Here is a 23,964-nt window from a genome sequence, read left to right on the forward strand (position 1 = left end):
GGTGCTGGCAACAATTTCTCCCTTTTCTATCCATTACTCCAGTAACTCCAAAAAGCACTCCCCCACTCTCCCTCTCTCTCTCTCTCTCTCTCTAACACACACGCACACACACTCTCTCTCTCTCTCTCTATCGATAGAGAGAGAGAAATGGCGATGACCTCCTCTGGAGGAGGAAACGCGCCCGATGCGAAGGTGGAGACGATCTCGCGCTTGGCGCAGTGGCGGATCGAGAGCTTCGGCCCCTCCTCGTACCGACGATCCGACCCCTTCAAGCTCGGATTCTGGAACTGGTCTCGTTCGATTCTCTTCTTTTCCCCAATTTTTTAGGGTTTATGTTTTATTTTGTGTTTATGTTTTTTTTGGGTTCTTTTCGACTAAATTATTGAAATATTAGGGTTTAATTGCATATATGCATCTCTAGAAAGTGATAAATTCGCATATTTATTCCTATATAATGTTTTAGTTATCGTCATATATATATATATATATATATATATATATATATCCCTTCTTACTTGCATAATTTGCAAATATATATCCCTTTCTCGTTAGTCGACCTGTTAAATTTGTGATAAATATGTTTTTGTTCTAAGTTTTAGAAAAACTTTTTTTTTTGAGGGCATTGCATAATTTGCAAATATATCCCTTTTCGTTAGTTGCCCTGTTAAATTTGTGATAAATATTTTTTTTGTTCTAATTTTTAAAAATTTTTAAACAAACTTTTTTTTTTTTTGGGAGGATATAACAGTTTAAATGGTAAAAAGTTAAGGGGTAGTCAACCTATAGTAACAACCTAGTTAAGGGCCCGCGCAATGCGACGGGAAGGTATTATTACAATATACAGTTTCAGCTACTATATTTTTATGAGTATAGACCCTTTTCTACTCATAAATTTTCGGATTAATTTTACGATAAATTCCAGATTTAAATTCAAAATTTTGAAATTTTATTTTGGGGACTAAAGTGAAAAATAAAGTTTAGAGACCAAAATTGACACGCAAAAAAAATCTAAATAGACGATGGTCCGATAATATCATTAAAATCTAAAATCTCTTTTAACAGTGCTATTTTTATTGCGATGAAATCAAGAGATTTAAAATTTTGATTGCAAAAAAGTATTAAGGACCAAAAAAAAACAGTGAAAAGCTAGGGACCAATGTGCGGTTAATTCTTAAAAAAATTGCTGTGGGCCCCACAGCCCCCCAAAATAAGGGGAGGCCTTCATTAGGATTCACAATTTATCTTTATATAATAATAATAAAGATTATATCAAGAGATTTGAAAATTTGATTGTAAAAAAAATAAGATTAGGGACAAAAATAAAAATAGTGGAAAGCTTTGGGATCAATGTGCATTTAATTTTAAAAAATTTGTATGTGAGTGGGCCCCACACCCCCCCAAAATAAGGGGAGGGCTCCAAAAGGTTGCCCTTTCATGTATGGAACTAGACCAAATAAATAGGGGAAAATTAACAGAATACTTTAGGTTAGCAGCAATCCACCCTCAAAATCGCTTCATAACCATTAGCCATACACGTGCAAACCCGCAAAAATTTTAATCAGAGCAAACACAACAGCATGCACCAAAAAGGATATAAGAGTAAGCACAGAAGGAACACAAAAAAATACAAACAAAAAAATCATTAAGTATCTGAACTTTTTACCTATCAATTAGCTGCAACGCTCAGAAAACCGGCAATCAAAAGCACCAAAAGCCAAGAACAATAGAGCAAAAACTTTTAAAAACAACGAGAATTAGCTAAGTGCACACAAAAGGAACATCAATTGCTTTAGTATTTATGACTAGCAAAGCCAAAAGCCCTAAAGAGATGAAAAGCAAGCAGAGTACAGTGAGAGAGGGTAAATCAGGGAGAGGGAGTACGGAGGTCAGAGGACCAAGGATGAGATCGGCGGCAGGACACCGAACCTCGCCGGCCAGACGACGCATTAAATATTAAATAATGGCGCATGAAAGCCCCACAGGAAAGCACACATAGAAGAGAGAGAGCGAGCGAGCGAGCGAGAGAGAGAGAGAGAGAGAGAGTGCCATGCCATACGGAAGCCCGACTGCGATCACGGAGGGCAACAGACCACCGCAGTGTAGGCGGAGACAAAAGAGAGTGTAAACCGCCACAACAGATAGGACATCACAATGGGGAAAAAAGATGCCGCTGTATATACCCCTCATTAATGCTCTTTAATGATAATGAACACCAAACAGGCCCCATGACCCCAAACCACAGGGAGAATTTACGCTGAAATGTACAGGATAGCACGTGCGGTGGAGGAAATTATCTGGCCCACACCGCCAACGGCATGGCTGCAGGACTCGCTGTCCTACCATCTGTACGACAAACCGGACGGGATGGACGGGCATACGTGGGAGAGAGAGTGAGAGAGAACTCCACACCGTACAGAGCGAGGGCTGTGTGCGAGGGAGAAAGTGAACCACCTCAGCGAAGACGGAGAGGAAGAAGTGAGAGCGAGGGGGGAACTCCGCGTTGTACGAAAAGATGGCTGCGTTCCAAAGGGAGAAGGTGGACCACTACAGTGAAAGGCGGATGAAGAGGAAAAAGTCGCAGAGCCCCCATTCGGTCACCGCGCGGTCCCCACAGCACCGCCAAACGCGGGGCGGGCTTCTTTAGGGCTTCGCCTTGATGAGTTTATATTGATTTGCAGATTTTTGAAGTTTTAGAAGAATATATTTGGTAGTTAAAACTTTACAGGAATAAAATCCACAATTTTAAAACTTTGTAGGGACACATGTGAAATAACCCCGACAAAAATTATATGTAATAATATATGAAACTTACGTGACCTATGAACTATTTTGATTAGTCAAACTGTAAAACTTTTTAGTTTTTTGAAATTTTATATGTATCCTGCAAAATTGCAGATTTATTCCTGCAAAATTCTAGTTATCAAATATATTCCTTTACCGTTTGGTTCAGGGTTAAGGAAAAACTAGTTATTCCAGGGATAGGGTTAAGTTTAGGGTTAAGGTGGGGTTAAAGTATTTTTGTGTTTGGTTGGAGGTTAGAGTTAAGCCAGGATAGTGAAAAATAGTGTTTGGTTGGAGTAGGTAGGATAAGAAGGATAGTGGGTTATTATGAATAGAAAATAATGTTTGGTTGGGGTTTGGTGGGGTTAAGTCGGGTTAGCTAACCCGGGATAAACCATTTGAGGTGGGGTTAGCTGGGGTTAGCTAACCCCACCCATTTTTAGAAGTGTTTGGGGATAAAATGGGGGTTAAGGGGTTATTCCACCCCTTAACCCCCAACCAAATGGAGAAGCTTCAAAATATGCAAACTTATCCTTCCAAGTTGATGATTATTAGTTGACTGTTAAATTTTCACCTTTAAGACAGTTATAATCTTGTATAAAAGTATACTTCATGATGTGGAATTTAAAATTAAAATATTAAAAATGATAAATGATGTTAAATATAATTTAAAAGGTATTTATTGAAGGGTAGAATGGTCATTTTATAGAAAAAAGGTCAATTTTAACTATTCAATCAATAGATATTAGAGAAGAATATTTTTGCAAATTATGCAACTCTGAAGAGATATATTTGATAACTAAAAACATGCAATTTCATTGCTTTGTAAGGATATAAAAGCAGTTAACTCTACATTTTACTGCTCAGGATTGCTGGTCCATTCGTTAGCTCCTATTTGTGGTACACAATTTTGTGGAATGTAGGTAGTGGTTATGACCGATTCGATACAAAAGAAGGAATTGTGTGCATTTTTCGTTGGGTATTTCCTGGAATAAATCATCAAATCTTCCTTCGCTTCCTTTTGATTTTAGTTATTTGATGACTCTTTTGTTACAAAATTTGGATACATTGCTTGTTGTACTAAACGATTCATTCAAATTTTAAACGGAAAAAACCATCAAATGACTTGAATCAAATAGTAAAATCAAAATTTTGAATGTTGTGTAGTCTAATTAAAATGGGTTTGCTTAATATACTTTCACCTTAAAAATATACTTCCTGTTTAGCTCATTCCCATGTCTCAGTAATAATATGAAAAGGGAAAAATATGCCTGACCCTCTCGAAGTTTGGGTCGGCTACCCTTAGCTATCCAAAGTTAAAAAAAAAATAATTAGAAGAAATTTTAAAAAAATTAGCCAGAAGAAATTAATTTAGTTTAATTAACTACTCAGACTCAGTTTCTGAGAAGTTCTGTAACTAATTATAGTTTGTGATAGTCATTTATGCCCTAAAAGTTTTATGTTTATTTGTTTTTCATTTGAATGCCTACGCGAATTTAGAGGTATTTGAATTATTTGATCTTTATATAACTGTTAATTATGATGAAAAACTAATAACATTAGTGTCAAGTGCTAACTAAAATGAGTCGGAAGCTAACTTAAGCTTTTTTTTTTGGATAAAAATGTATGGAGACCCCTTTAAGTTAGGCCGTTTTGAAATGGCCCTCTCAGCTTCATTTATTTTGATTGACGCTCTTTACTTTTTGATTTTTTGCAATTGAGTGATTTTAGTCAATTAAAGTTGTGATTTTCTTAAATTTATTGGTGATGCTATCAAATTGTGTTTATAATCACTTTTAAACAAATACAATTGAAACAATTAAAGAAAATAGTAAATGGAGCCATCAAATTTAACAAAATTTCCAACCTAGTTAACTCAAAAAATTCAAATCAAAACAACAAGACGTCAAAGGGTGATCGATCAAAGAAATGCACATTTTTTATCTTCTACTAAAGAATTTTTAATGTTTGGTTGAGTAAGTTTAATCCGACTGAAATTTCAGGGGAACCAGCATATTCTTTTACCTAGAAAAGATTGCACCAATTCATCTTTGCATTTTATCAGTATCTCAAACAGTTTTAAAAAATTGGAATGATTGTTGTATTCGGAAGCAAAACTTTATGAAAATGAGCTGCCGTACAATTGTGGGTATATTTAATGCAGCAGAAAAGCATAAATTCAATTAATTTCGGTAGCTCTAGTAAAGGAGATATTTTGTTTTAGTTTTGGAACTATTACATTGGTTGTAATCTGAAAAGACGTTTATGAATAGAGCCGATGTGATATACCATCTCAAGTTTTCGAGTCTATTTTAGACAATGGTAAAGTGCAGGGTTGTAATTGGTGTAATTTTTTATGCCAGTGGTAATTAAGACACATGCTAAAGTGGAAGAAATTAACCCTGTTTTCTCATTTTGTGAACCGGTTCAGGTATTTATCGGTCGAGAAGAACAAATACATGTACATCCGCCTTTTTCCCGAACCATGCCGGATTTCTAAGGACCAGCCACCAATCGCCCGGTTTGTGCTCCGTGTCTCAAGCCCTGGTCCTGGACGCCGCCCTTACATCTCCCCAGGTATAGGTTGGTTCCCTTTTCGGTGTGTTTAGTGTATCGTTTTGATTCTTCGCCTTATGTTTGTGCCTCTATTAGCGAAATTTGTGGTATTTAGGTTTTTTGAGTGTGTTAAACTCTGTAGTACATTTTTATTGGTTGCTGTGATGTAGATTTTATTTGTATTTACTCACTTTAACTGTCGTATAATTTAAAATTTGCTAATTTTGGATAGGTACTGATTGTATCAGGCCACTGGGTGCTAATTTCGTTTCTATTTATTGATATATTCTAAGTACTTAAATGTATTTTGTGAACAGATATTTAGATGTAGAATGTAAAGCAACTAAGATGATTAAGATTACATTAGTTATTAGTTGTAAATGTAGATACTTGTATTTGATCTATTAGTAAAAAGAAAATTTGTGAACTCCACTCGTAGGTAAAGCGTTATAGTATCATTTTAAATCAAGGACCTGTTTGGCCTGGCTATGGATTTTACTGCTTCTTCAGTAAGTGTTGTTTGAGAAGCTCTGTTAGGAGAACGCTAACGTATATTTTATTAAAATCTTCCAATCTATGTGCAGTACAGAAAGAAGCACCAAATTCGTTCTTTTACTTTTAGGGTTCAGAAACTCATTTCAATTTCTTGTCGCATTTGAAGCTCTAAACACCTTTTTGCCAAACATTCTGCTAGAGGTGGCTTTAGCCCAAAGCATAAAAGAAGCGGAAGCTGTGCCAAATAGGCACAAAATAGCTTTCTTGTTTGATTTTACTATTACACTCAAGATTTGTTGAATCATGATCAATGAATATTAATGTGTGAGGTAGCTTCATTATGTTTCTTCAAAGTTCCCCATTTTCATATATATTGAATTAGATTAGACTCTTGAAAGATGCAAGTCTCCACTATGATTTTAAAATGTTTCTTGGGCACGTAAATTACATATCTCATCCCAGGATCTTCTCTTTATTGGTTGAATCAGATTGTTGAAGATACTTAATCAACATCCTTCGTGTTTACCAACAATTCAATGATAAATCATGTTGCGAGCTGGAAGTTTAGGATATAATTGAAACCAGAACTTATGGCAAACGACAAAAGATAGAAGTGGCAAGTTGACTCGTCATGTTCTCGTGGTTTGAAGTCAAAACTTCATGTAATCTTGGTCTTTTTGTTTGATAAAAGATGTTAATTTTGGCACTTCAATTTTAAGTTTCTGATTTTCATCATATCATTCGTTTCCAATTACCCCTCATAATCAAAATAGAGACTATCATCTTGCGGTGAAGATTGAATTACATCTCTCAGGGAAGTAGTAATGTACTTTATCAGCAGTACTAAATTTTAATCTCGACCACCTATTGTTGTGACATGCGAAATGTTTGTTATATTTAACTACAACTGTAAGGATCAGAAGAGTTCCCACTGAAATATTAGCTTTCTTCATTTTCTTTTCTCAATTTATAGGCTTATATGCTTGTTCATGATGTTGTAATTTCATTGATGAGACTGGCCATTTGTTGAGTTGTAGTTCATGAAAGACTGCTTCGGACCAGCGAAGACTTTGTCTGGCCAATTGATTCTGCCTTCCACGGGCGCTTCATCATCGACGTAGAATTTCTAGACTTGAAGATTCCAGCTATTAATGCAAGTTTTTCCTCTCATCATGTTCTTCAACCAGTAATTTTAAGCACCTTTTGTGAAATTTAGGCTCTGATTAGAGTAAATTACACCATTGATTCTTGACTGTTTAGCTTAGCTTCATTTCGGCCCCTGACCATTTAATGTAACTACCGTCCCCCCAACCTTTGCATTTTCGTTGCAATATTACACTTTTGCTAAAATCCTCCAGCACATCGAGCACAGTTGTTCGTGTAATCACTATCTAATAACTGCCATGTAAGTGACTTGGACTTACTGATTTGCTGATTCCTTGAGCATTTAAGCTTTGTAGGGTTCAATCGTTACAATTAGCTCCTAAACTTTGCACCTCTCATTGGGCGATGCCATGGGCATTTTCAGCAAATCCAAAATGCAAAGGTTAGAGATCCAACTATGGGAAAATATTGCGGACCAATCTGAAACCTCTAAAATGGTCGGGGGCCCTAGTGCAATTTATTCGTGCTTTCAATCTCAATTATTTTCATTGCAGGGTGGGGAAGCCTCTTCAATATGGCCAAACGAAAACATAATGTACTCTCTCTCAAGCAAAAGCACTCTCCATTGCCTCTCCCGCATGCTTCTCGAGGGTATACACACCGACGTGACCATAAACACTGCCGACGGCGTATTGAAAGCCCACAAGGCCGTTCTCTCTGCCACTTCCCCCGTCTTCGCGAGCATGTTCCTGCATGACCTCAAAGAGAAAGAATCCTCAACAATAAATATAGAGGACATGTCCTTCGAATCGTGCTCCGCCCTTCTCAGCTACATTTACGGCACCATCAAGCACGACATGTTTTGGAAGCACCGGCTCTCTCTTCTCGCCGCGGCGAACAAGTACGACATCGGGGACCTCAAAGATTGTTGCGAGGAGAGCCTTTTGGAGGACATAAATTCGAGCAATGTCTTAGAGAGGCTTCACGAAGCTTGGCTTTATCAGTTGAGTAAGTTGAAGAAGGGGTGCCTTACTTATTTGTTCGATTTCGGGAAGATATATGATGTGAGAGAGGAGGTCAGCAGCTTCTTTCGCCATGCGGATAGAGAGCTGATGTTGGAGATGTTTCAAGAGATACTTACCGTCTGGAAACCGATGTGATGCAGAAATCATCTCCTGCACCGGCATTGAAGAAGTGCAACCGCTGCAACCAATAATTCTCAAGAAGCCTGCAAAGTTGAAGAACACATCAGGTTTCCGTTGTTAAATATAGACTGGTTTAGGCATCTTTTGTACTATGAAGTGAAGTGCGCGGCGCTTTGTGTATAGCAAACAATTCAGTTGTTTTATGTTAAAAATTGAAAAATCTGCTACATCGGTGCGCGAAGAAGATCTTTTGTTCATCAGGTATGGTAGATGGAAGCTTAGATTCCTACTTGGAATATTTAACAGCTGATATGTCTTTCAAAGCCTGTATTTGTTGGAAAGTATGGCTAATTTGTTTGGTTTCTGCTAAGACTACTGGAATCAGAGAGAACTTAGTAATGCTATTTTAGTTGATTGTATACATTTTTTTTCTGTCATTGTAATTGTTCTTCTGTTGATTTGGTTCACCAGTTCATATCCCTTCATTTGATTGTTTTGTCCTTTAACAATAAAAGGGCCTTTATTTTTTTAATTATTTTGTCCGTTCGGTTTTAAGAAAGATAAACTTCTATGAATTTTTGTTCCGTATTTTTTTTTGAAAATTAGTGTTTTTTGTTTTTCTAAAGAAGAAAATCTGGAAATTGAAAATACTAGTTTTTTTTTATAAAATATGAAAAAAAAATTAAAAAATGCTTAATTTTCTTTTAAGCTAACCAGGCCAAAAATTCGAAAAGAAGTTTTCCATTAAAAAAAATTTATTGGAAAACTTTTTTTTCCACATTTTTCTAAGGAAGGGGCTATTTGGTTTCTCGAAAAAGTGTGAAAAATATTTCTAAGAAAAATAATTTCTATGAAAAACCCTTCAGTCTCTGTGGTTCACTGGTTCTAAGAAAAACTAGCATTTTTGGAAATTTTTTTTTCCGAATTTAACGGAAAACTAGTGTTTTCATTTTCCAAATTTTTTAGGAAAACGAAAACGTTAGTTTTTCATAAAATTTGGAAAAAAAAAAAGTTTTTCAAAAAAGCTAGTTTTTCTTTGTATCAAATGGGCGAAGACTGAAAAAATTAATTTTTATGAATTTATTTGAATTTATTTTTGGAAAACTTCTTCCAAACTTTCTGCATGAGCCAAACAGCTCCTAAACGAACTGGGCCATTCACATTCTAGAGCAGAATGGAAATGAGAATCCGTTTCCTGTAAAATAAATAATTATCGAAATTAGTGAATCTCCTTCCAATTAAAGAGTTTAAAATAGATGAACCAAATAAGCTCTAAACTTGTTGTTGTAAGATGCTAAAATAAATTTTTGGGCTAAAGAAGCTCTAATTTGATTTTTTTTTTAATTTCTCTACACCAAAAAAGAGTTGGAGGGCTTTGGTGAAAATTATATTAGTGCTTTTTGAGTAAATCTAGGCCTCATGTTTGAGATAAAATTGTTATATTAGTACTTATATATATATATATATATATAGAGAGAGAGAGAGAGAGAGAGAGAGAGAGAGAGAGAGAGGGGGTGGGGGGCTATTAGAAATACGGAGGCCTCCGTGTTCCTAAACCATTTTCGATGATGTAACTTACAAATTGATTATCGGCTCCGTTAAACTTGATCTAACGTATTTGAAATATTTAGAAAATAAATTTTATGGTTTTTCAAGATCATTTACACAACGATTGAAAATATTCAAAATCAATTGCTGAAAATAAAAATCTCATAAAAAATAGTGATATAACACTAAAATTTTCATTCAAAGATATTGATCTTTCGGTAAATAGTATAAAAAATTTTCTATCAAAATTTCATATGATTTAAATACTTCTACACTGTTAAACTTGTAAACGATATATGTCAACCATTAAAAATTATTGATTTTAAACCTTTTCGATCGCTAGGTAAATGATATCGAAAAACCACAAAATTTATTTTCTAAATACTTCAAATACGTTAAAACAAATATAACGGAGCCGATCATCGATACGAAAGTTCCATCATTGAAAACGGATTAGGAGCGCAGAGACCTCCGTGCTCCTAATAACACACAAGATCTACTATATATATATATATATATATATATATATATATATAGAGAGAGAGAGAGAGAGAGAGAGAGAGAGAGAGAGAGAGAGATGAGCTGGAATACTATTAATTGTATTTGAGCTCTTTTATTATCGATTTTTCAGCCATTAGTCTACACTTTAATCAACTCCACCCTTTAGATTATACTATTCAACCAACCACCCACTCAACCCCAGGAGTACCATCACTAAACCCTAGGACCCCGTTTGGATTGGGTATAAAGCTTAGTTAGTTAATTCACGATTAATACGCGAATTATTCGCGTATTTTTTTAAGATACGAATTAAACGGCGAATTTCGTATTTTTCCCAAAAGTTTGAAAAAAAAACGCAATTTTTTTGTCAAAAATCATTATTCGCGAATTAATCACAATTCGCGAACAATTAGCCCAAAAAATCGGCGATCGCGGTCGCGGACTTGCGGCCGAGGGTCGCATCGTCGCCGCTCTTGTCGCCGAGCTTGTCCGTGTCATCGTCGTCCTCCTCCGCCGCCCTCGCCGGCGCCGGGAGCAAGGGCCGTAGCGGCGGATCCCACCTTCTCGCCCGAGGCCGTCTCCGAAAATGTGGAAGATGAACAGTAAAGACATTGGGGCTTTTGGAGGCTGGGATGATGCGCGGTCCACGAGGCTATTTCAGCCTCGTGGACCACATGAGGGGGAGGTCCACATGGACCTCCCTCTCATGTATATATATATATATATATATATATATATATATTTATACAATTCTCGTAAAATAAATTTATAAAGTAATAAACTAACTTAATTTTAAAGTCAAAGTGTGTTAACTTTCTCAATCAAACAAATGAAAGGCTTGATAATAATCAAAAATTTGAAGGGATGGATAATTGATACATAATGATCCATAGTTGAGGCAAGTTCTTATATTATTACCTTTAATTTATTATAATTTTAACTTAAATTTTTATAAATTATATAATTTAAGTTTACGATCAAATTTAGTTGACTAATTTAACGTTGATATGAAGTAACATAACATTTTAATTATTATGTGTCATCAATCATAATATATACTATCATATCATCTTTATATTTGTTACATATTAATGTTTAGCAACTAAATTGAATTTTATAATTTGACTGCAACTATCAAAAAGTTCAAAACTAAAATTATAATAAATTAAAGTTTGAGAGCCCAAATTCACACATCTCATTGTTTGAGGACCAAAAGTTAAATTTAGCCAAAAATATCGTTTGTAAAATGGAAAAAAAAATGCTTTATACCTGAAAGATTCTATTTTGATTGAATTATACATTTAAGCTTTAGTAAAATTCTATTTAGTCACTATTATCAATTTATTTTCATTAGCCATTTAAACTTAATTTTATTTAATCAAGTACTTTGTTAAATTTTTTCATTTTTAAATAAAATAACATAAAAATAGTTAATATAAGTTAGGTCTCATAGTTTATAGATGACATGATTGTTAATTATAACGCGGAAATGATTTGACTGTTTTATCATTATTAAATCATCTTTTCGAAATAATATAATACAACTAAATAATAATAATTTTTAGAGAATATAATAATCAAACTTAATAAATTAATTATATAATTATTATTTATTATTATTTCCTGCATAGAATTAGGTTGTAATCTTTACTCATCATAAAAAAAATATTGAAATTTATATTCGTTGACTAATTAAACAGAAAGTGAAATTTAATGTATTTGATTGAAAGAAATTAGAATTGGCCTAATAAAAATATCACTAAAAGCTCGAGAAAGACGAAGTTGCTGCTAACCATTAATTTCAAAAGCTCGACCAGTCTTACGCTACTTTGAACATTATTCCGTCAAATCGCCTCCTGTTGCAGGGCAAGATCGCCTCATGCCATTTCGAAATATTACCAGCCCAACCCAACTTCCGTCGTAGAGCGGATAATTAACTTTTGTTAAGCAAATAATCTTCCTCAAGCATTTGCACAAATTTACAGAATGCGAGAATTAAACCAAACCTCTGGCCTGATATCACTTTCTGACCATTGGCTTTAACCATTAATCCCAAAAGTTCGATTTGTTAAAAATACACAATAATTCTCTTAAAGCGTTATAAATATAATACCACGAGTCTCAATTGTAATTTGACTCAACCAGCCTCATACCATTTCAAATATGACTCGCCAATCCAGTCTCACCTTATTTTGAATGTGACTCGACACACCTTGGCCTCCGCCCATGAGTGGGATGCTGACCTTTTTTTTTTTTTTTTGAGAGATAGTAGCACGCTATCCGTTTCGTTTATTTCATTTAGAAATAAACTTAGCTGTAAATATTAATCTATTATGATTCGAATTGGCGTTCGGATACCAACCACCAAGCCTTAGCCAGGGGATGCTGACTTTTTTAAGCCAACAGACTAGTGATACAATTTATCTTTACACATATGAATCTCTACAAATTTTGTGATCAAATATTCAAAAAATGTTACACACAAAAAGTCTTTTTGCAACATTATAACATAATATAGGTCTTTTTATATTTTATCTTTTTTTTCAATTTTTATTATACTTTACTATTAGAAAATAAAAATACTATAATAAGAGGCCTTAAGGCGTGCAATGGGCTCAAATAATTGTTTTTTCCTCCTATTATATCACGAATTTGTTTGACAATAAAGAGAATAGAAAAAACTTCAAAAACCCCCCTGTTGTTTTATAGTTCTATCGCCTCTGTGGTTTAAAATATATCAATTGCCATTCTGTGGTTTCTTTTTTCTCTTTTTTATCAATTTCATTATTTTTTTTTCTTAAATCAGTATAAAGTTAAAATTAAAGAGTACTAAAGTGAATATTAATAAATCTAGATGGATATCTAAAGTGTTTTTTATATATAATTTAATGAATATTAACGAAAAAGCTACCGAAAAGATAAAAACGAACCACAGGGAAGCAAATTAATACATTTTAAACCACAAGAGCAAAGTGAGAAACGACAAATCACATGGGGGGTTGTTGAAGTTTTCCAAGAATAAGATGTGTTAACTTTTTCCTTATTTGTCTCTTCGAAGAAGACAAGTTTGCACTAAAATAAATAAGGACATGCTTCTGCAACGCATTCATTCATCTAAATTAGACAAAAAAAAAAAATAAAAAATTAATCTGAATTATAAATTTTTTAAATCAGCTATCTAAGTTTTAAAATTTTAATTTACATTTAATTGTCCTATTTATTTATTTTAAATTTAACTAACTACTTATTTTAGAATTAGTATATTTAAAATTTGGTTATGCTGAAAATAAAACAAAGCATTCAAATCTATAATTGACTAAATATGTAAAAATAAACAAAGCATTCAAATATTTTTAGCCAAAGTACATTTATTACTCAAATTACTAAATTTAAAATTTTCAAATAATGAATAGTCAACGTAAAATGATCTACAGTTTAGATAAAATTTGTATATTTTACCAAAAATACTAAGCGTAAATATATAATCCATTAATATTTTTTCTCTTTTTTTATTGACAAGTTTGTAGGGATTCCAAACATAATTTTATTATCTAAAAGTAAAAAAAAGTGTCAGGTCAAATACAAAATTTTTTTACAAAAGATTCCAACTGTTAGCACAATAATTAACAAGAATCCTAATTTAACAATAGAAAAAAAAAAAAAAAAAAAAAAAAACAAGCATAACCAAGCAGTACCAATTGTGTGCTGTACTCTTTGCTATTGAGTTTTAACCGTTCGATAAAAAATTATAGGTTAGATGATAAGTGGTCTCTTAGCTTCGTTTGGCTCGGAAATTATAGAACTAGTTATACGAGATAGGTACAAGTATGGATTTTTATAAGATAAGAGTATTTTTTTATTGGATGAAATATGAGTTATAAGCTGGGAACTAGAAAAATTGTGTTGGATGCGTATATTGGGAATAAGAGGAATAGTTGTAGTTATAAATAGAAAATAATAATATTACCCCATTAATTGAATTTAAATTTTTAAATTTTAAACTTATCATTTTAAAATGAAAATTGAAATTTTAACTCTTTAAATTTTAAATTTGAATCTAAAAATTAAAATGTTTAATTTTCAAAATTTTAATTTTAATATCAAATGTTTAAAATTAAAAGACCAAATTTAAATTTAAAGATATAAAATAGCAATTTAAAATTTAAAAGTAAAATAAACAAATTTAAAATTAAAAATTAAAACAATATCAAATAAAAAATTAAACTTTAAAATTTATAATTTTAAATTAAAATTTAAATTAAAATATAAATTTTAAAAATTTAATTTAAAATAAATATATCTCTTTCTATCTACCGGGGTGGAATAACTTATTCCGAAGTTTGCCCCTCGGGTAGGAACTGTTGTGCCATCCTTACCGGTTATACAAGTTGATAACCGTAAGGATGGCAACAACATTCCCACCATTTTTTTTTTTTTTTGTTGTTGGGTATAAAGGGGATAACCCCTTATCTCCCTTTATACCATAGTAGTTAAATTCGATTCGGCAAAATTCGGTAGTACGATATAATTCGATAAAATTGTCTTTAATTTTAAAACTTGAAAAATACGGCTAAAAAACGGGTCTAATATATTCGGATACGTTAATTTATAGGATATTATAGTTCACAATATAAATTCGGCGATAAAAAATTCGGCCTATATAATAAATATATAATAATTAATATCACATATATATTTATATATATTTTATATATAGATTAAATATATTCATATATTAATAATAAATTATATTTAATAATACATAAAATTATATATTTAAAAATAGTAATAAATAAATTACAATTTATAAATAAAAATATATATAAATATTTCTATATAAAAATAAAATAATTATATAATAAATGAATTATATATTTATAAATAAAATTATATTATATATATATATTTATATATAATATATATATATATATATATATATATAGTATATTATATATAGGTTTTGCCTAGATACTATCATAGTAAACGAGCCTTTTACTAACCTAATTTGTTTCGATGATAGAGCTTTAAATTGACGATCGCGCTCGGTGAACATGATCTATTACCATTGAAGTGTTTATAAATCAATTTCAAATCTTTTCGACATCATTGCGAATGATCAAAGGTTTCAAAATTTGAATTTAATGCGTCGATAAGAGCTTTTCTGTTTAACGGCGTAAAATATCCAAATCAATTGAATTTTGGTTAGAAAATTCTTTAAACTATTAAAATAAGATCTATACTCTGATTGTGATTACAAGGCTTCCTATCATCATTTTTTAAAGAATATTCATTTCACATTCATTTTTCTGTTCACTTGATGGAATAAAAACATTATTGAAACTGCGTGAAATTTGATTCTAGTAGTTTAAATAGTTTAGATCATAAATTAACGGAGCCGACGCGTTAATTTTGAAACTCTATCATCCAAAACAATCGGTAGTAAAACGCTCGTTTATATTCGATCAGTATTTCTCAGTAACTCCTAAGGAAAAAAAAAAAAAAAAAACAAAACAAGCATGTTTGGTTTCCTTTTGCAGCTAGCGAGTGGAGCACGCGCACTTATTTTTTATAGAATTTCGATATCGGAGTTAGTATTATAATATTATTATTATTTATTTAGAGTTTTTATAATTTTTTGTAAAAATTGATAATTAGAAACTGATTTTTTATATGTTTTAGGAGCTGATTCCGCGTGACTTTGACGAGAAACTTTTCGAGCCACTCTGAGGTGTTGTGGTTGCTGTTCAGACTAGCTAGAAGGGCAATAGTGGATCATTTCGCTTTTTTGACTATCATTTTATTCTTTAGATTTGCGATAAAGTTGGGCTCCGTGTCGTCAAAATTGGCGGACTAACTCTTATATCCATGTTATATTATTTAGCATATAAAATAAATTATAGACATAGTTGAGATTTGAGATAATAGTGATATTTTGATACCTACTTATAGAATATATTGAGACATGTATATTTTTCACTGTTAGTATTATGTAATATTGTCTTGGAGACAATAGACAGCAACACATAGTATGAGATCACAACTGTATTTGAGACATTATAACAGTATTATTATAATCTGTTTAATTATCGCATTTAACTGCAGTCTGCATTCTATTTTGAACTTGACAGTGATACTATACTCGATTGGGATAACGCCCAACAAATGCCACTCCAGAAGTTAAATTATGAGATATTATTATGACATAGGGCAGACAGTAGCGTGTATGGCAGCGGATCACTATAGTTGGGTGCTGAACATGAGACAGCACATGCTAGATCTGACTATTTAGTCGGTCACTGTGATTAGATATTATTGCAGTATTTTATTCATTATCTAATTGATGCATGAAATATATGAGTTACAGTTTTCAGTTATATTATAGAGATATGATAGCAATAATTATTTTCAATAGTTATTCATATTACTATTTGTTCATTTATACCGCTCAGTTATTTACTATTTTTGTCTCTTATGAATCTAATGATATAGACCGTCGGCATTGTTGATCATACCATTGGGGAGTATTGATTATAGTTCTCATACCTTTTTTATTAATATTTTATTTCAAAACCTTCAACACTAGTGACTGATTGAGGTAAGGGATCGCAGATAGTTAGCATTTTCTATCTTTTTGTTTGTGTAGTTGGTTATATAGGAGCATGTATAGTGTTTTAAGATTTAGAGCGACCAGAGATATTGTACCATTTTAAGGATTGATATGCTGATGATTGTATATCTACAGTATTACTATAATATATAGTTTTTATTCTACTCTAATACTTAATGTTGTTGGATTTGAGTAAACTGTTTTAAACTGATTTTATTGATGCTTCGTATGTATAAGATGTATCCTTGTGCATGCAGTAGGTCTATTGACGTTATTCGGACTTCTGCCGTAATCCAGAATGTGACATGACGCTTTGACTCCAAATGTTAAAGTTTATCTTTATAAAGGTTTAGATTAGTATATTTTATCCATCCCTTCAAAATTTTGATTTTATTATGCAAGCCTTTCAATTTGTTTGATTTGAGTTAGTTAACACCACTTTGACTTTAAAAATTAAGTTAGTTGTTTACTTTAATAAATTTATTTTTACGAGAATTGTATAAAATATACTAATCTAAACCTTTATAAAGATAAACTTTAACATTTGGAGTCAAAGCGTCATGTCACATTCTGGATTACGGCAGAAGTCCGAATAACGTCAATAGACCTACTGCATGCACAAGGATACATCTTATACATACGAAGCATCAATAAAATCAGTTTAAAACAGTTTACTCAAATCCAACAACATTAAGTATTAGAGTAGAATAAAAACTATATATTATAGTAATACTGTAGATATACAATCATCAGCATATCAATCCTTAAAATGGTACAATATCTCTGGTCGCTCTAAATCTTAAAACACTATACATGCTCCTATATAACCAACTACACAAACAAAAAGATAGAAAATGCTAACTATCTGCGATCCCTTACCTCAATCAGTCACTAGTGTTGAAGGTTTTGAAATAAAATATTAATAAAAAAGGTATGAGAACTATAATCAATACTCCCCAATGGTATGATCAACAATGCCGACGGTCTATATCATTAGATTCATAAGAGACAAAAATAGTAAATAACTGAGCGGTATAAATGAACAAATAGTAATATGAATAACTATTGAAAATAATTATTGCTATCATATCTCTATAATATAACTGAAAACTGTAACTCATATATTTCATGCATCAATTAGATAATGAATAAAATACTGCAATAATATCTAATCACAGTGACCGACTAAATAGTCAGATCTAGCATGTGCTGTCTCATGTTCAGCACCCAACTATAGTGATCCGCTGCCATACACGCTACTGTCTGCCCTATGTCATAATAATATCTCATAATTTAACTTCTGGAGTGGCATTTGTTGGGCGTTATCCCAATCGAGTATAGTATCACTGTCAAGTTCAAAATAGAATGCAGACTGCAGTTAAATGCGATAATTAAACAGATTATAATAATACTGTTATAATGTCTCAAATACAGTTGTGATCTCATACTATGTGTTGCTGTCTATTGTCTCCAAGACAATATTACATAATACTAACAGTGAAAAATATACATGTCTCAATATATTCTATAAGTAGGTATCAAAATATCACTATTATCTCAAATCTCAACTATGTCTATAATTTATTTTATATGCTAAATAATATAACATGGATATAAGAGTTAGTCCGCCAATTTTGACGACACGGAGCCCAACTTTATCGCAAATCTAAAGAATAAAATGATAGTCAAAAAAGCGAAATGATCCACTATTGCCCTTCTAGCTAGTCTGAACAGCAACCACAACACCTCAGAGTGGCTCGAAAAGTTTCTCGTCAAAGTCACGCGGAATCAGCTCCTAAAACATATAAAAAATCAGTTTCTAATTATCAATTTTTACAAAAAATTATAAAAACTCTAAATAAATAATAATAATATTATAATACTAACTCCGATATCGAAATTCTATAAAAAATAAGTGCGCGTGCTCCACTCGCTAGCTGCAAAAGGAAACCAAACATGCTTGTTTTGTTTTTTTTTTTTTTTTTTTGGCAGCATATTCGACCGAATAATGTTCAAAGTACGTAAGACTGTCGAGCTTTGAAATAATGGTTACAGCAACCTCGTCTTTCTCGAGCTTTTAGTGATATTTATTTTAGTTTGCCAAATTCTAATTTCTTTCCAATCAATCATTAAATTTCAACTTTCTGTTTAATTAGGTACAACGAATATAAATTTCAATATTTTTTTATGATGAATTAAAGATTACAAACCTAATTCTCATGCTAAAATCAATAATAAATAATAAATAAATAATAATAATATTAATTAATTATTTGATTGTTATTATTCTCTCAAAATTATATTATTTAGTATTATATATTCGAAAAGATGATTTAATAAACGATCAAAATCAAATCATCTCCGCGTTATAAATTAACATCATCAACTATAAACTATGAGACCGTAACTTAATTAACTATTTAGTTATTTTTATTAAAAAATATAAAATTTTAACAAAAGTAACTGATTAAATAGAAATTAAAGTTAAATGGCTAATGAAAATAAATTGATAAACATGACCTAAATAAATTTACTAAAAGCTTAAATGTATAATTCAATAACAATAATAGATCTTCATGTAACGTAAAGCATTTTTTTTTTTCCATTTACAAACGATATTTTGGCTAAATTATACTTTTGGTCCTCAAACAATGAGATTGTGACATTTGGGCTCTCAAACTTTACATTATTATAATTAGTTTTTGAACTTTTTGAATAGTGCATCAAATTATAAAATTCAATTTATTGCTAAACATTAATATGTAACAAATATAAAGAGATATGATAGTATATATTAGTATGATGACACATAATAATTAAATGTTATGTTACTTCATATCAACGTTAAATTTAGTCAACTAATTTGATCGTAAAACTTACTTTTATAATAATATAAAACTTTAAGTTAAAAATATAATAAATTAAAGTAATAATATAAGAAAACTTGCCTCAACTATGGATCATATTATCAATTTAAATTTAAATTTTTAAAATTTATAATTTTTAAATTTAAATTTATAATTTAAAATTATAAATTTTAAAGTTTAATTTTTTAATTTGATATTTTTAATTTTTAAATTTTAAATTTGTTATTTTTACTTTTTAAATTTTAAATTTGCTATTTTATATCTTTGAAATTTAAATTTGGTCTTTTAATTTTAAAATTTGATATTTAAAATTAAAATTTTGAAAAATTAAACATTTTAATTTTAATTTCAAATTTTAAAATTTAAAAGTTAAAATTTTCAATTTTCATTTTAAAATGATAAGTTTAAAATTTAAAAATTTAAATTCAATTATAGGGGTAATATTATTATATTTTGCTATTTATAACAACAACTATCCTCTTATTCCCAATAACATCCAAACATAATTTTTCTAGTTCCATGGCTTATACTCATATTTTCAATCCAAATAAAAAATACTCTTATCCTTATATATAAATCGGCATACTTGTTACCTTCTCCGTATACTACTAGTTCCTACTAATTTCCGAGCCAAACGACAGGCTAAGAGACCACTATCACCTAACCCTATAAATTTTTATCGAACGGATTAACAATCAATAGCAAAAGAGTAACACCACAATATGGTAACCCTGCTTGGTGTATCTTGTTTTTTTTTTTTTTTTTTTTTTTTCTGATTTGTAAATTAGATTCTTGTCTAATACTGATTGTGCTAACAGTTGGAATCTTTTGTAAAAGAAATTTTGTATTTGACCTGACACTTTTTTTTACTTTTAGCATAATCAAAATTATGTTTGGAATCCCTACAAACCTTGTCAAAAAAAAAAGAGAAAAAATTATTAATAGGACTTATATATTTACGCTTAGTATTTTTGGTAAAATATACAAAATTTATCTGAACTGTAGATCATTTTACGTTGACTATTCATTATTTGAAAATTTTAAATTTAGTAATTTGAGTTAATAAATGATACTTTGGCTACAAAATATTTGAATGCTTTGTTTATCTTTACATATTTAGTCAATTATAATTTGAATGCTTTGTTTTATTTTCAGCATAACCAAATTTTAAATATACTAATTCTAAAAGTAAGTAGTTAGCTTAAAATTTAAAATCAAATAAATAGGACAATTAAATAGTAAAATTAAAATTTTAAAAACTTAAGTAGCTGATTTAAAATAATTTATAATTCAGATTAATTTTTTTATTTTTTTTTTATTTTTGTCTAATTTAGATGAATGAATGCGTTGGCAGAAGCATGTCCTTATTTATTTTAGTGCAAACTTGTCTTCTTCGAAGAGACAAATAAGGAGAAAAAGTTAACACATCTTATTCTTGGGAAAACTTCAACAACCCCCCATGTGATTTCGTCGTTTCTCACTTTGCTCCCTTGTGGTTTAAAATGTATTAATTTGCTTCCCTGTGGTTTCGTTTTTATCTTTTCGGTAGCTTTTTCGTTAATATTTCATTAAATTATATATAAAAAACTTTAGATATCCATCTAGATTTATTAAATATTCACTTTAGTACTCTTTAATTTTAACTTTATCACTGATTTAAGAAAAAAAAATAATGAAATTGATAAAAAAAAGAGAAAAAAGAAACCACAGAATGGCAAATTGATATATTTTAAACCACAGGAGGGCGAAGTAAGAAGCTATAAAACAACAGGGGGGGTTTTTGAAGTTTTTTCTATTCTCTTTATTGTCAAACAAATTTCGTGGATATAATAGGACGGAAAAAACAATTATTTGAGCCCATTGGGCACGCCCCTTAAGGCCTCTTATTATAGTATTTTTATTTTCTAATAGTAAAAGTATAAATAAAAAAATTGAAAAAAAAGATAAAAATATAAAAAGACCTTATATTATGTTATAATGGTTGCAAAAAAGACTTTTTGTGGTACAGATTTTTTGAAATATTTGATCGACAAAATTTGTAGAGATTCATATGTGTAAAGATAAATTGTATCACTAGTCTGTTGGCTTAAAAAAGTCAGCATCCCACTGGCTAAGGGCTTGGTGGTTGGTATCCGAGACCCAAGTTCGAATCATAATAGATTCATATTTACAGCTAAGTTTATTTCTAAATGAAATAAACGAAACGGATAGCGTGCTACCTATCTCTCAAAAAAAAAAAAAAAAAAGGTCAGCATCCCACTCATGCGGCGGGAGGCCAAGGTGTGTCGAGTCACATTCAAAATAGCGTGAGACTGGATTGGGCAGAGTCATATTTGAAATGGTGTGAGGCTGGTTGAGTCAAATTACAATTGAGACTCGTGGGTATTATATTTATACGCTTTAAGAGAATTGATTGTGTATTTTTAACAAATCGAACTTTTGGGATTAATGGTTAACGCCAATGGTCCGAAAGTGATATCAGAGCCAGAGGTTATGGGTTTAATTCTCGCATTCTGTAAATTTGTGCAAATGCTTGAGGAAGAATTATTTGCTTAAAAAAGTTAATATCCCGCTCTACGACGGGAGGTTGGGTTGGGCTGAGTCATATTCGAAATGGCATGAGGCCGATATCTTGCCCTGCAACAGGAGGCTGATTTAGACGGAATAATGTTCAAAGTAGCGTAAGACTGGTCGAGCTTTTGAAATTAATGGTTAGCAGCAACTTGTCTTTCTCGAGCTTTTAGTGATATTTTATTTTAGTTACCAAATTCTAATTTCTTTCAATCAAATCATTAAATTTCACTTTCTGTTTTAATTAGGTCAACGAATATAAATTTCAATATTTTTTTTTATGATGAAGTAAAGATTACAAACCTAATTCTAATGCCAGGAAAATAATAATAATAATAATAATAATTAATTATTAGTTTGATTATTATATTCTCTCAAAATTATTATTATTTAGGTATTATATTATTTCGAAAAGATGATTTAATAACTGATAAAACAGTCAAATCATCTCCGCGTTATAAATTAACAATCATGTCATCTATAAACTATGAGACACTAACTTAATTAACTATTTTTATGTTATTTTATTTAAAAAATGATAAAAATTTAACAGAGTAACTTGATTAAAATAGAAATTAAGTTTAAATGGCTAATGAAAATAAATTGATAATCAGTGACCTAAATAGAATTTTACTAAAAGCTTAAATGTATACTTCAATAACAAATAATAGATCTTTCACGGTAACTTAAAGCATTTTTTTTTCCATTTTACAAACGATATTTTTGGCTAAATTGTACTTTTGGTCCTCAAACAATGAGATGTGTGACATTTGGGCTCTCAAACTTTAATTTATTATAATTTTAGTTTTGAACTTTTTGAATAGTTGCAGTCAAATTATAAAATTCAATTCAATTTAGTTGACTAAACATTAATATGTAACAAATATAAAGATGATATGATAGTATATATTATGATTGATGACACGATAATAATTAAAATGTTACGTTACTTTCATATCAGCGAACGTTAAAATTTAGTTAACTAAATTTGATCGTAAAACTTAATTATAATAATTTAAAAAATTTAAGCTAAAAATTATAATAAATTAAAGGTAATAATATAAGAAACTTGCCTCAACTATGGATCATTATGTATCAATTATCCATCCCTTCAAAATTTTGATTTTATTATCCAGCCTTTCAATCTTGTTTGATATTGAGATAGTTAACACACACTTTGACTTTAAAAATTAAGTTATTATTACTTTAATAAAATTATTTTACGAGAATTGTTAAAATATACTAATCTAACCTCTATAAAAATAAATTTTAACATTGAGTCAAAGTGCTCATGTCACATCTGGATTACGCAGAAGTCCGAATAACTCAATAGACCTACTGTATGCACAAGGATACATCTTTATACTATACGAGCATCATAAAATCAGTTTAAAACATTTACTCAAATCCAACAACATTAGTATTTAGAGTAGAATAAAAACATATATTATAAGTAATACTGTAATATACAATCATCACACATCAATCCTTAAAATGTACAATATCTCTGTCGCTCTAAAATCTTAAAACACTATACATGCTCCTATATAACCAACTACACAAACAAAAAGGATAGAAAATGTTAACTATCCGCGATCCCTTACCTAATCAGTCACCTATTATTGAAGTTTTGAATAAAATATTAATAAAAAAAAGGTATGAGAACTAAATCAATACTCCCACAATGGTATATCAACAACCCGACGGTGTAACACCATTAGATTCATAAGAGACAAAAATATAATATAACTGAGCGGTATAAATAACAGAATAATAGAATAACATTGAA

The 23,964-nt window shown here is 30.7% G+C and overlaps 1 protein-coding gene across 2 annotated transcripts; it reads left to right on the forward strand.

The window, feature by feature from the left end:
• Nucleotides 69–8,526, forward strand: LOC109710598 (BTB/POZ domain-containing protein At1g21780). Of its 2 annotated transcripts, none has more exons than XM_020233304.1 (4): nt 69–290; nt 5,213–5,364; nt 6,870–6,985; nt 7,491–8,526. In XM_020233304.1, exons 1-4 carry the CDS (start codon nt 148–150, stop codon nt 8,094–8,096), a joined length of 1,017 nt encoding a protein of 338 aa, XP_020088893.1. In that variant the 5' UTR covers nt 69–147; the 3' UTR covers nt 8,097–8,526. The 2 variants fall into 2 exon arrangements, with proteins under 2 accessions (XP_020088893.1, XP_020088894.1); XM_020233305.1 differs by having other exon boundaries at nt 70–290; nt 5,213–5,358.

This window comes from Ananas comosus, linkage group 5 (assembly GCF_001540865.1).
Source record: "Ananas comosus cultivar F153 linkage group 5, ASM154086v1, whole genome shotgun sequence".
Classification (NCBI taxonomy): Eukaryota; Viridiplantae; Streptophyta; class Magnoliopsida; order Poales; family Bromeliaceae; genus Ananas; species Ananas comosus.

Coding starts and splice junctions, on each gene's coding strand:
- LOC109710598 (XM_020233304.1), top strand. CDS start 148: ATGGCGATGACCTCCTCTGGAGGAGGAAACGCGCCCGATGCGAAGGTG. Junction 291..5,212: donor AAGCTCGGATTCTGGAACTG/GTCTCGTTCGAT, acceptor GAACCGGTTCAG/GTATTTATCGGTCGAGAAGA. Junction 5,365..6,869: donor TTACATCTCCCCAGGTATAG/GTTGGTTCCCTT, acceptor GTTGAGTTGTAG/TTCATGAAAGACTGCTTCGG.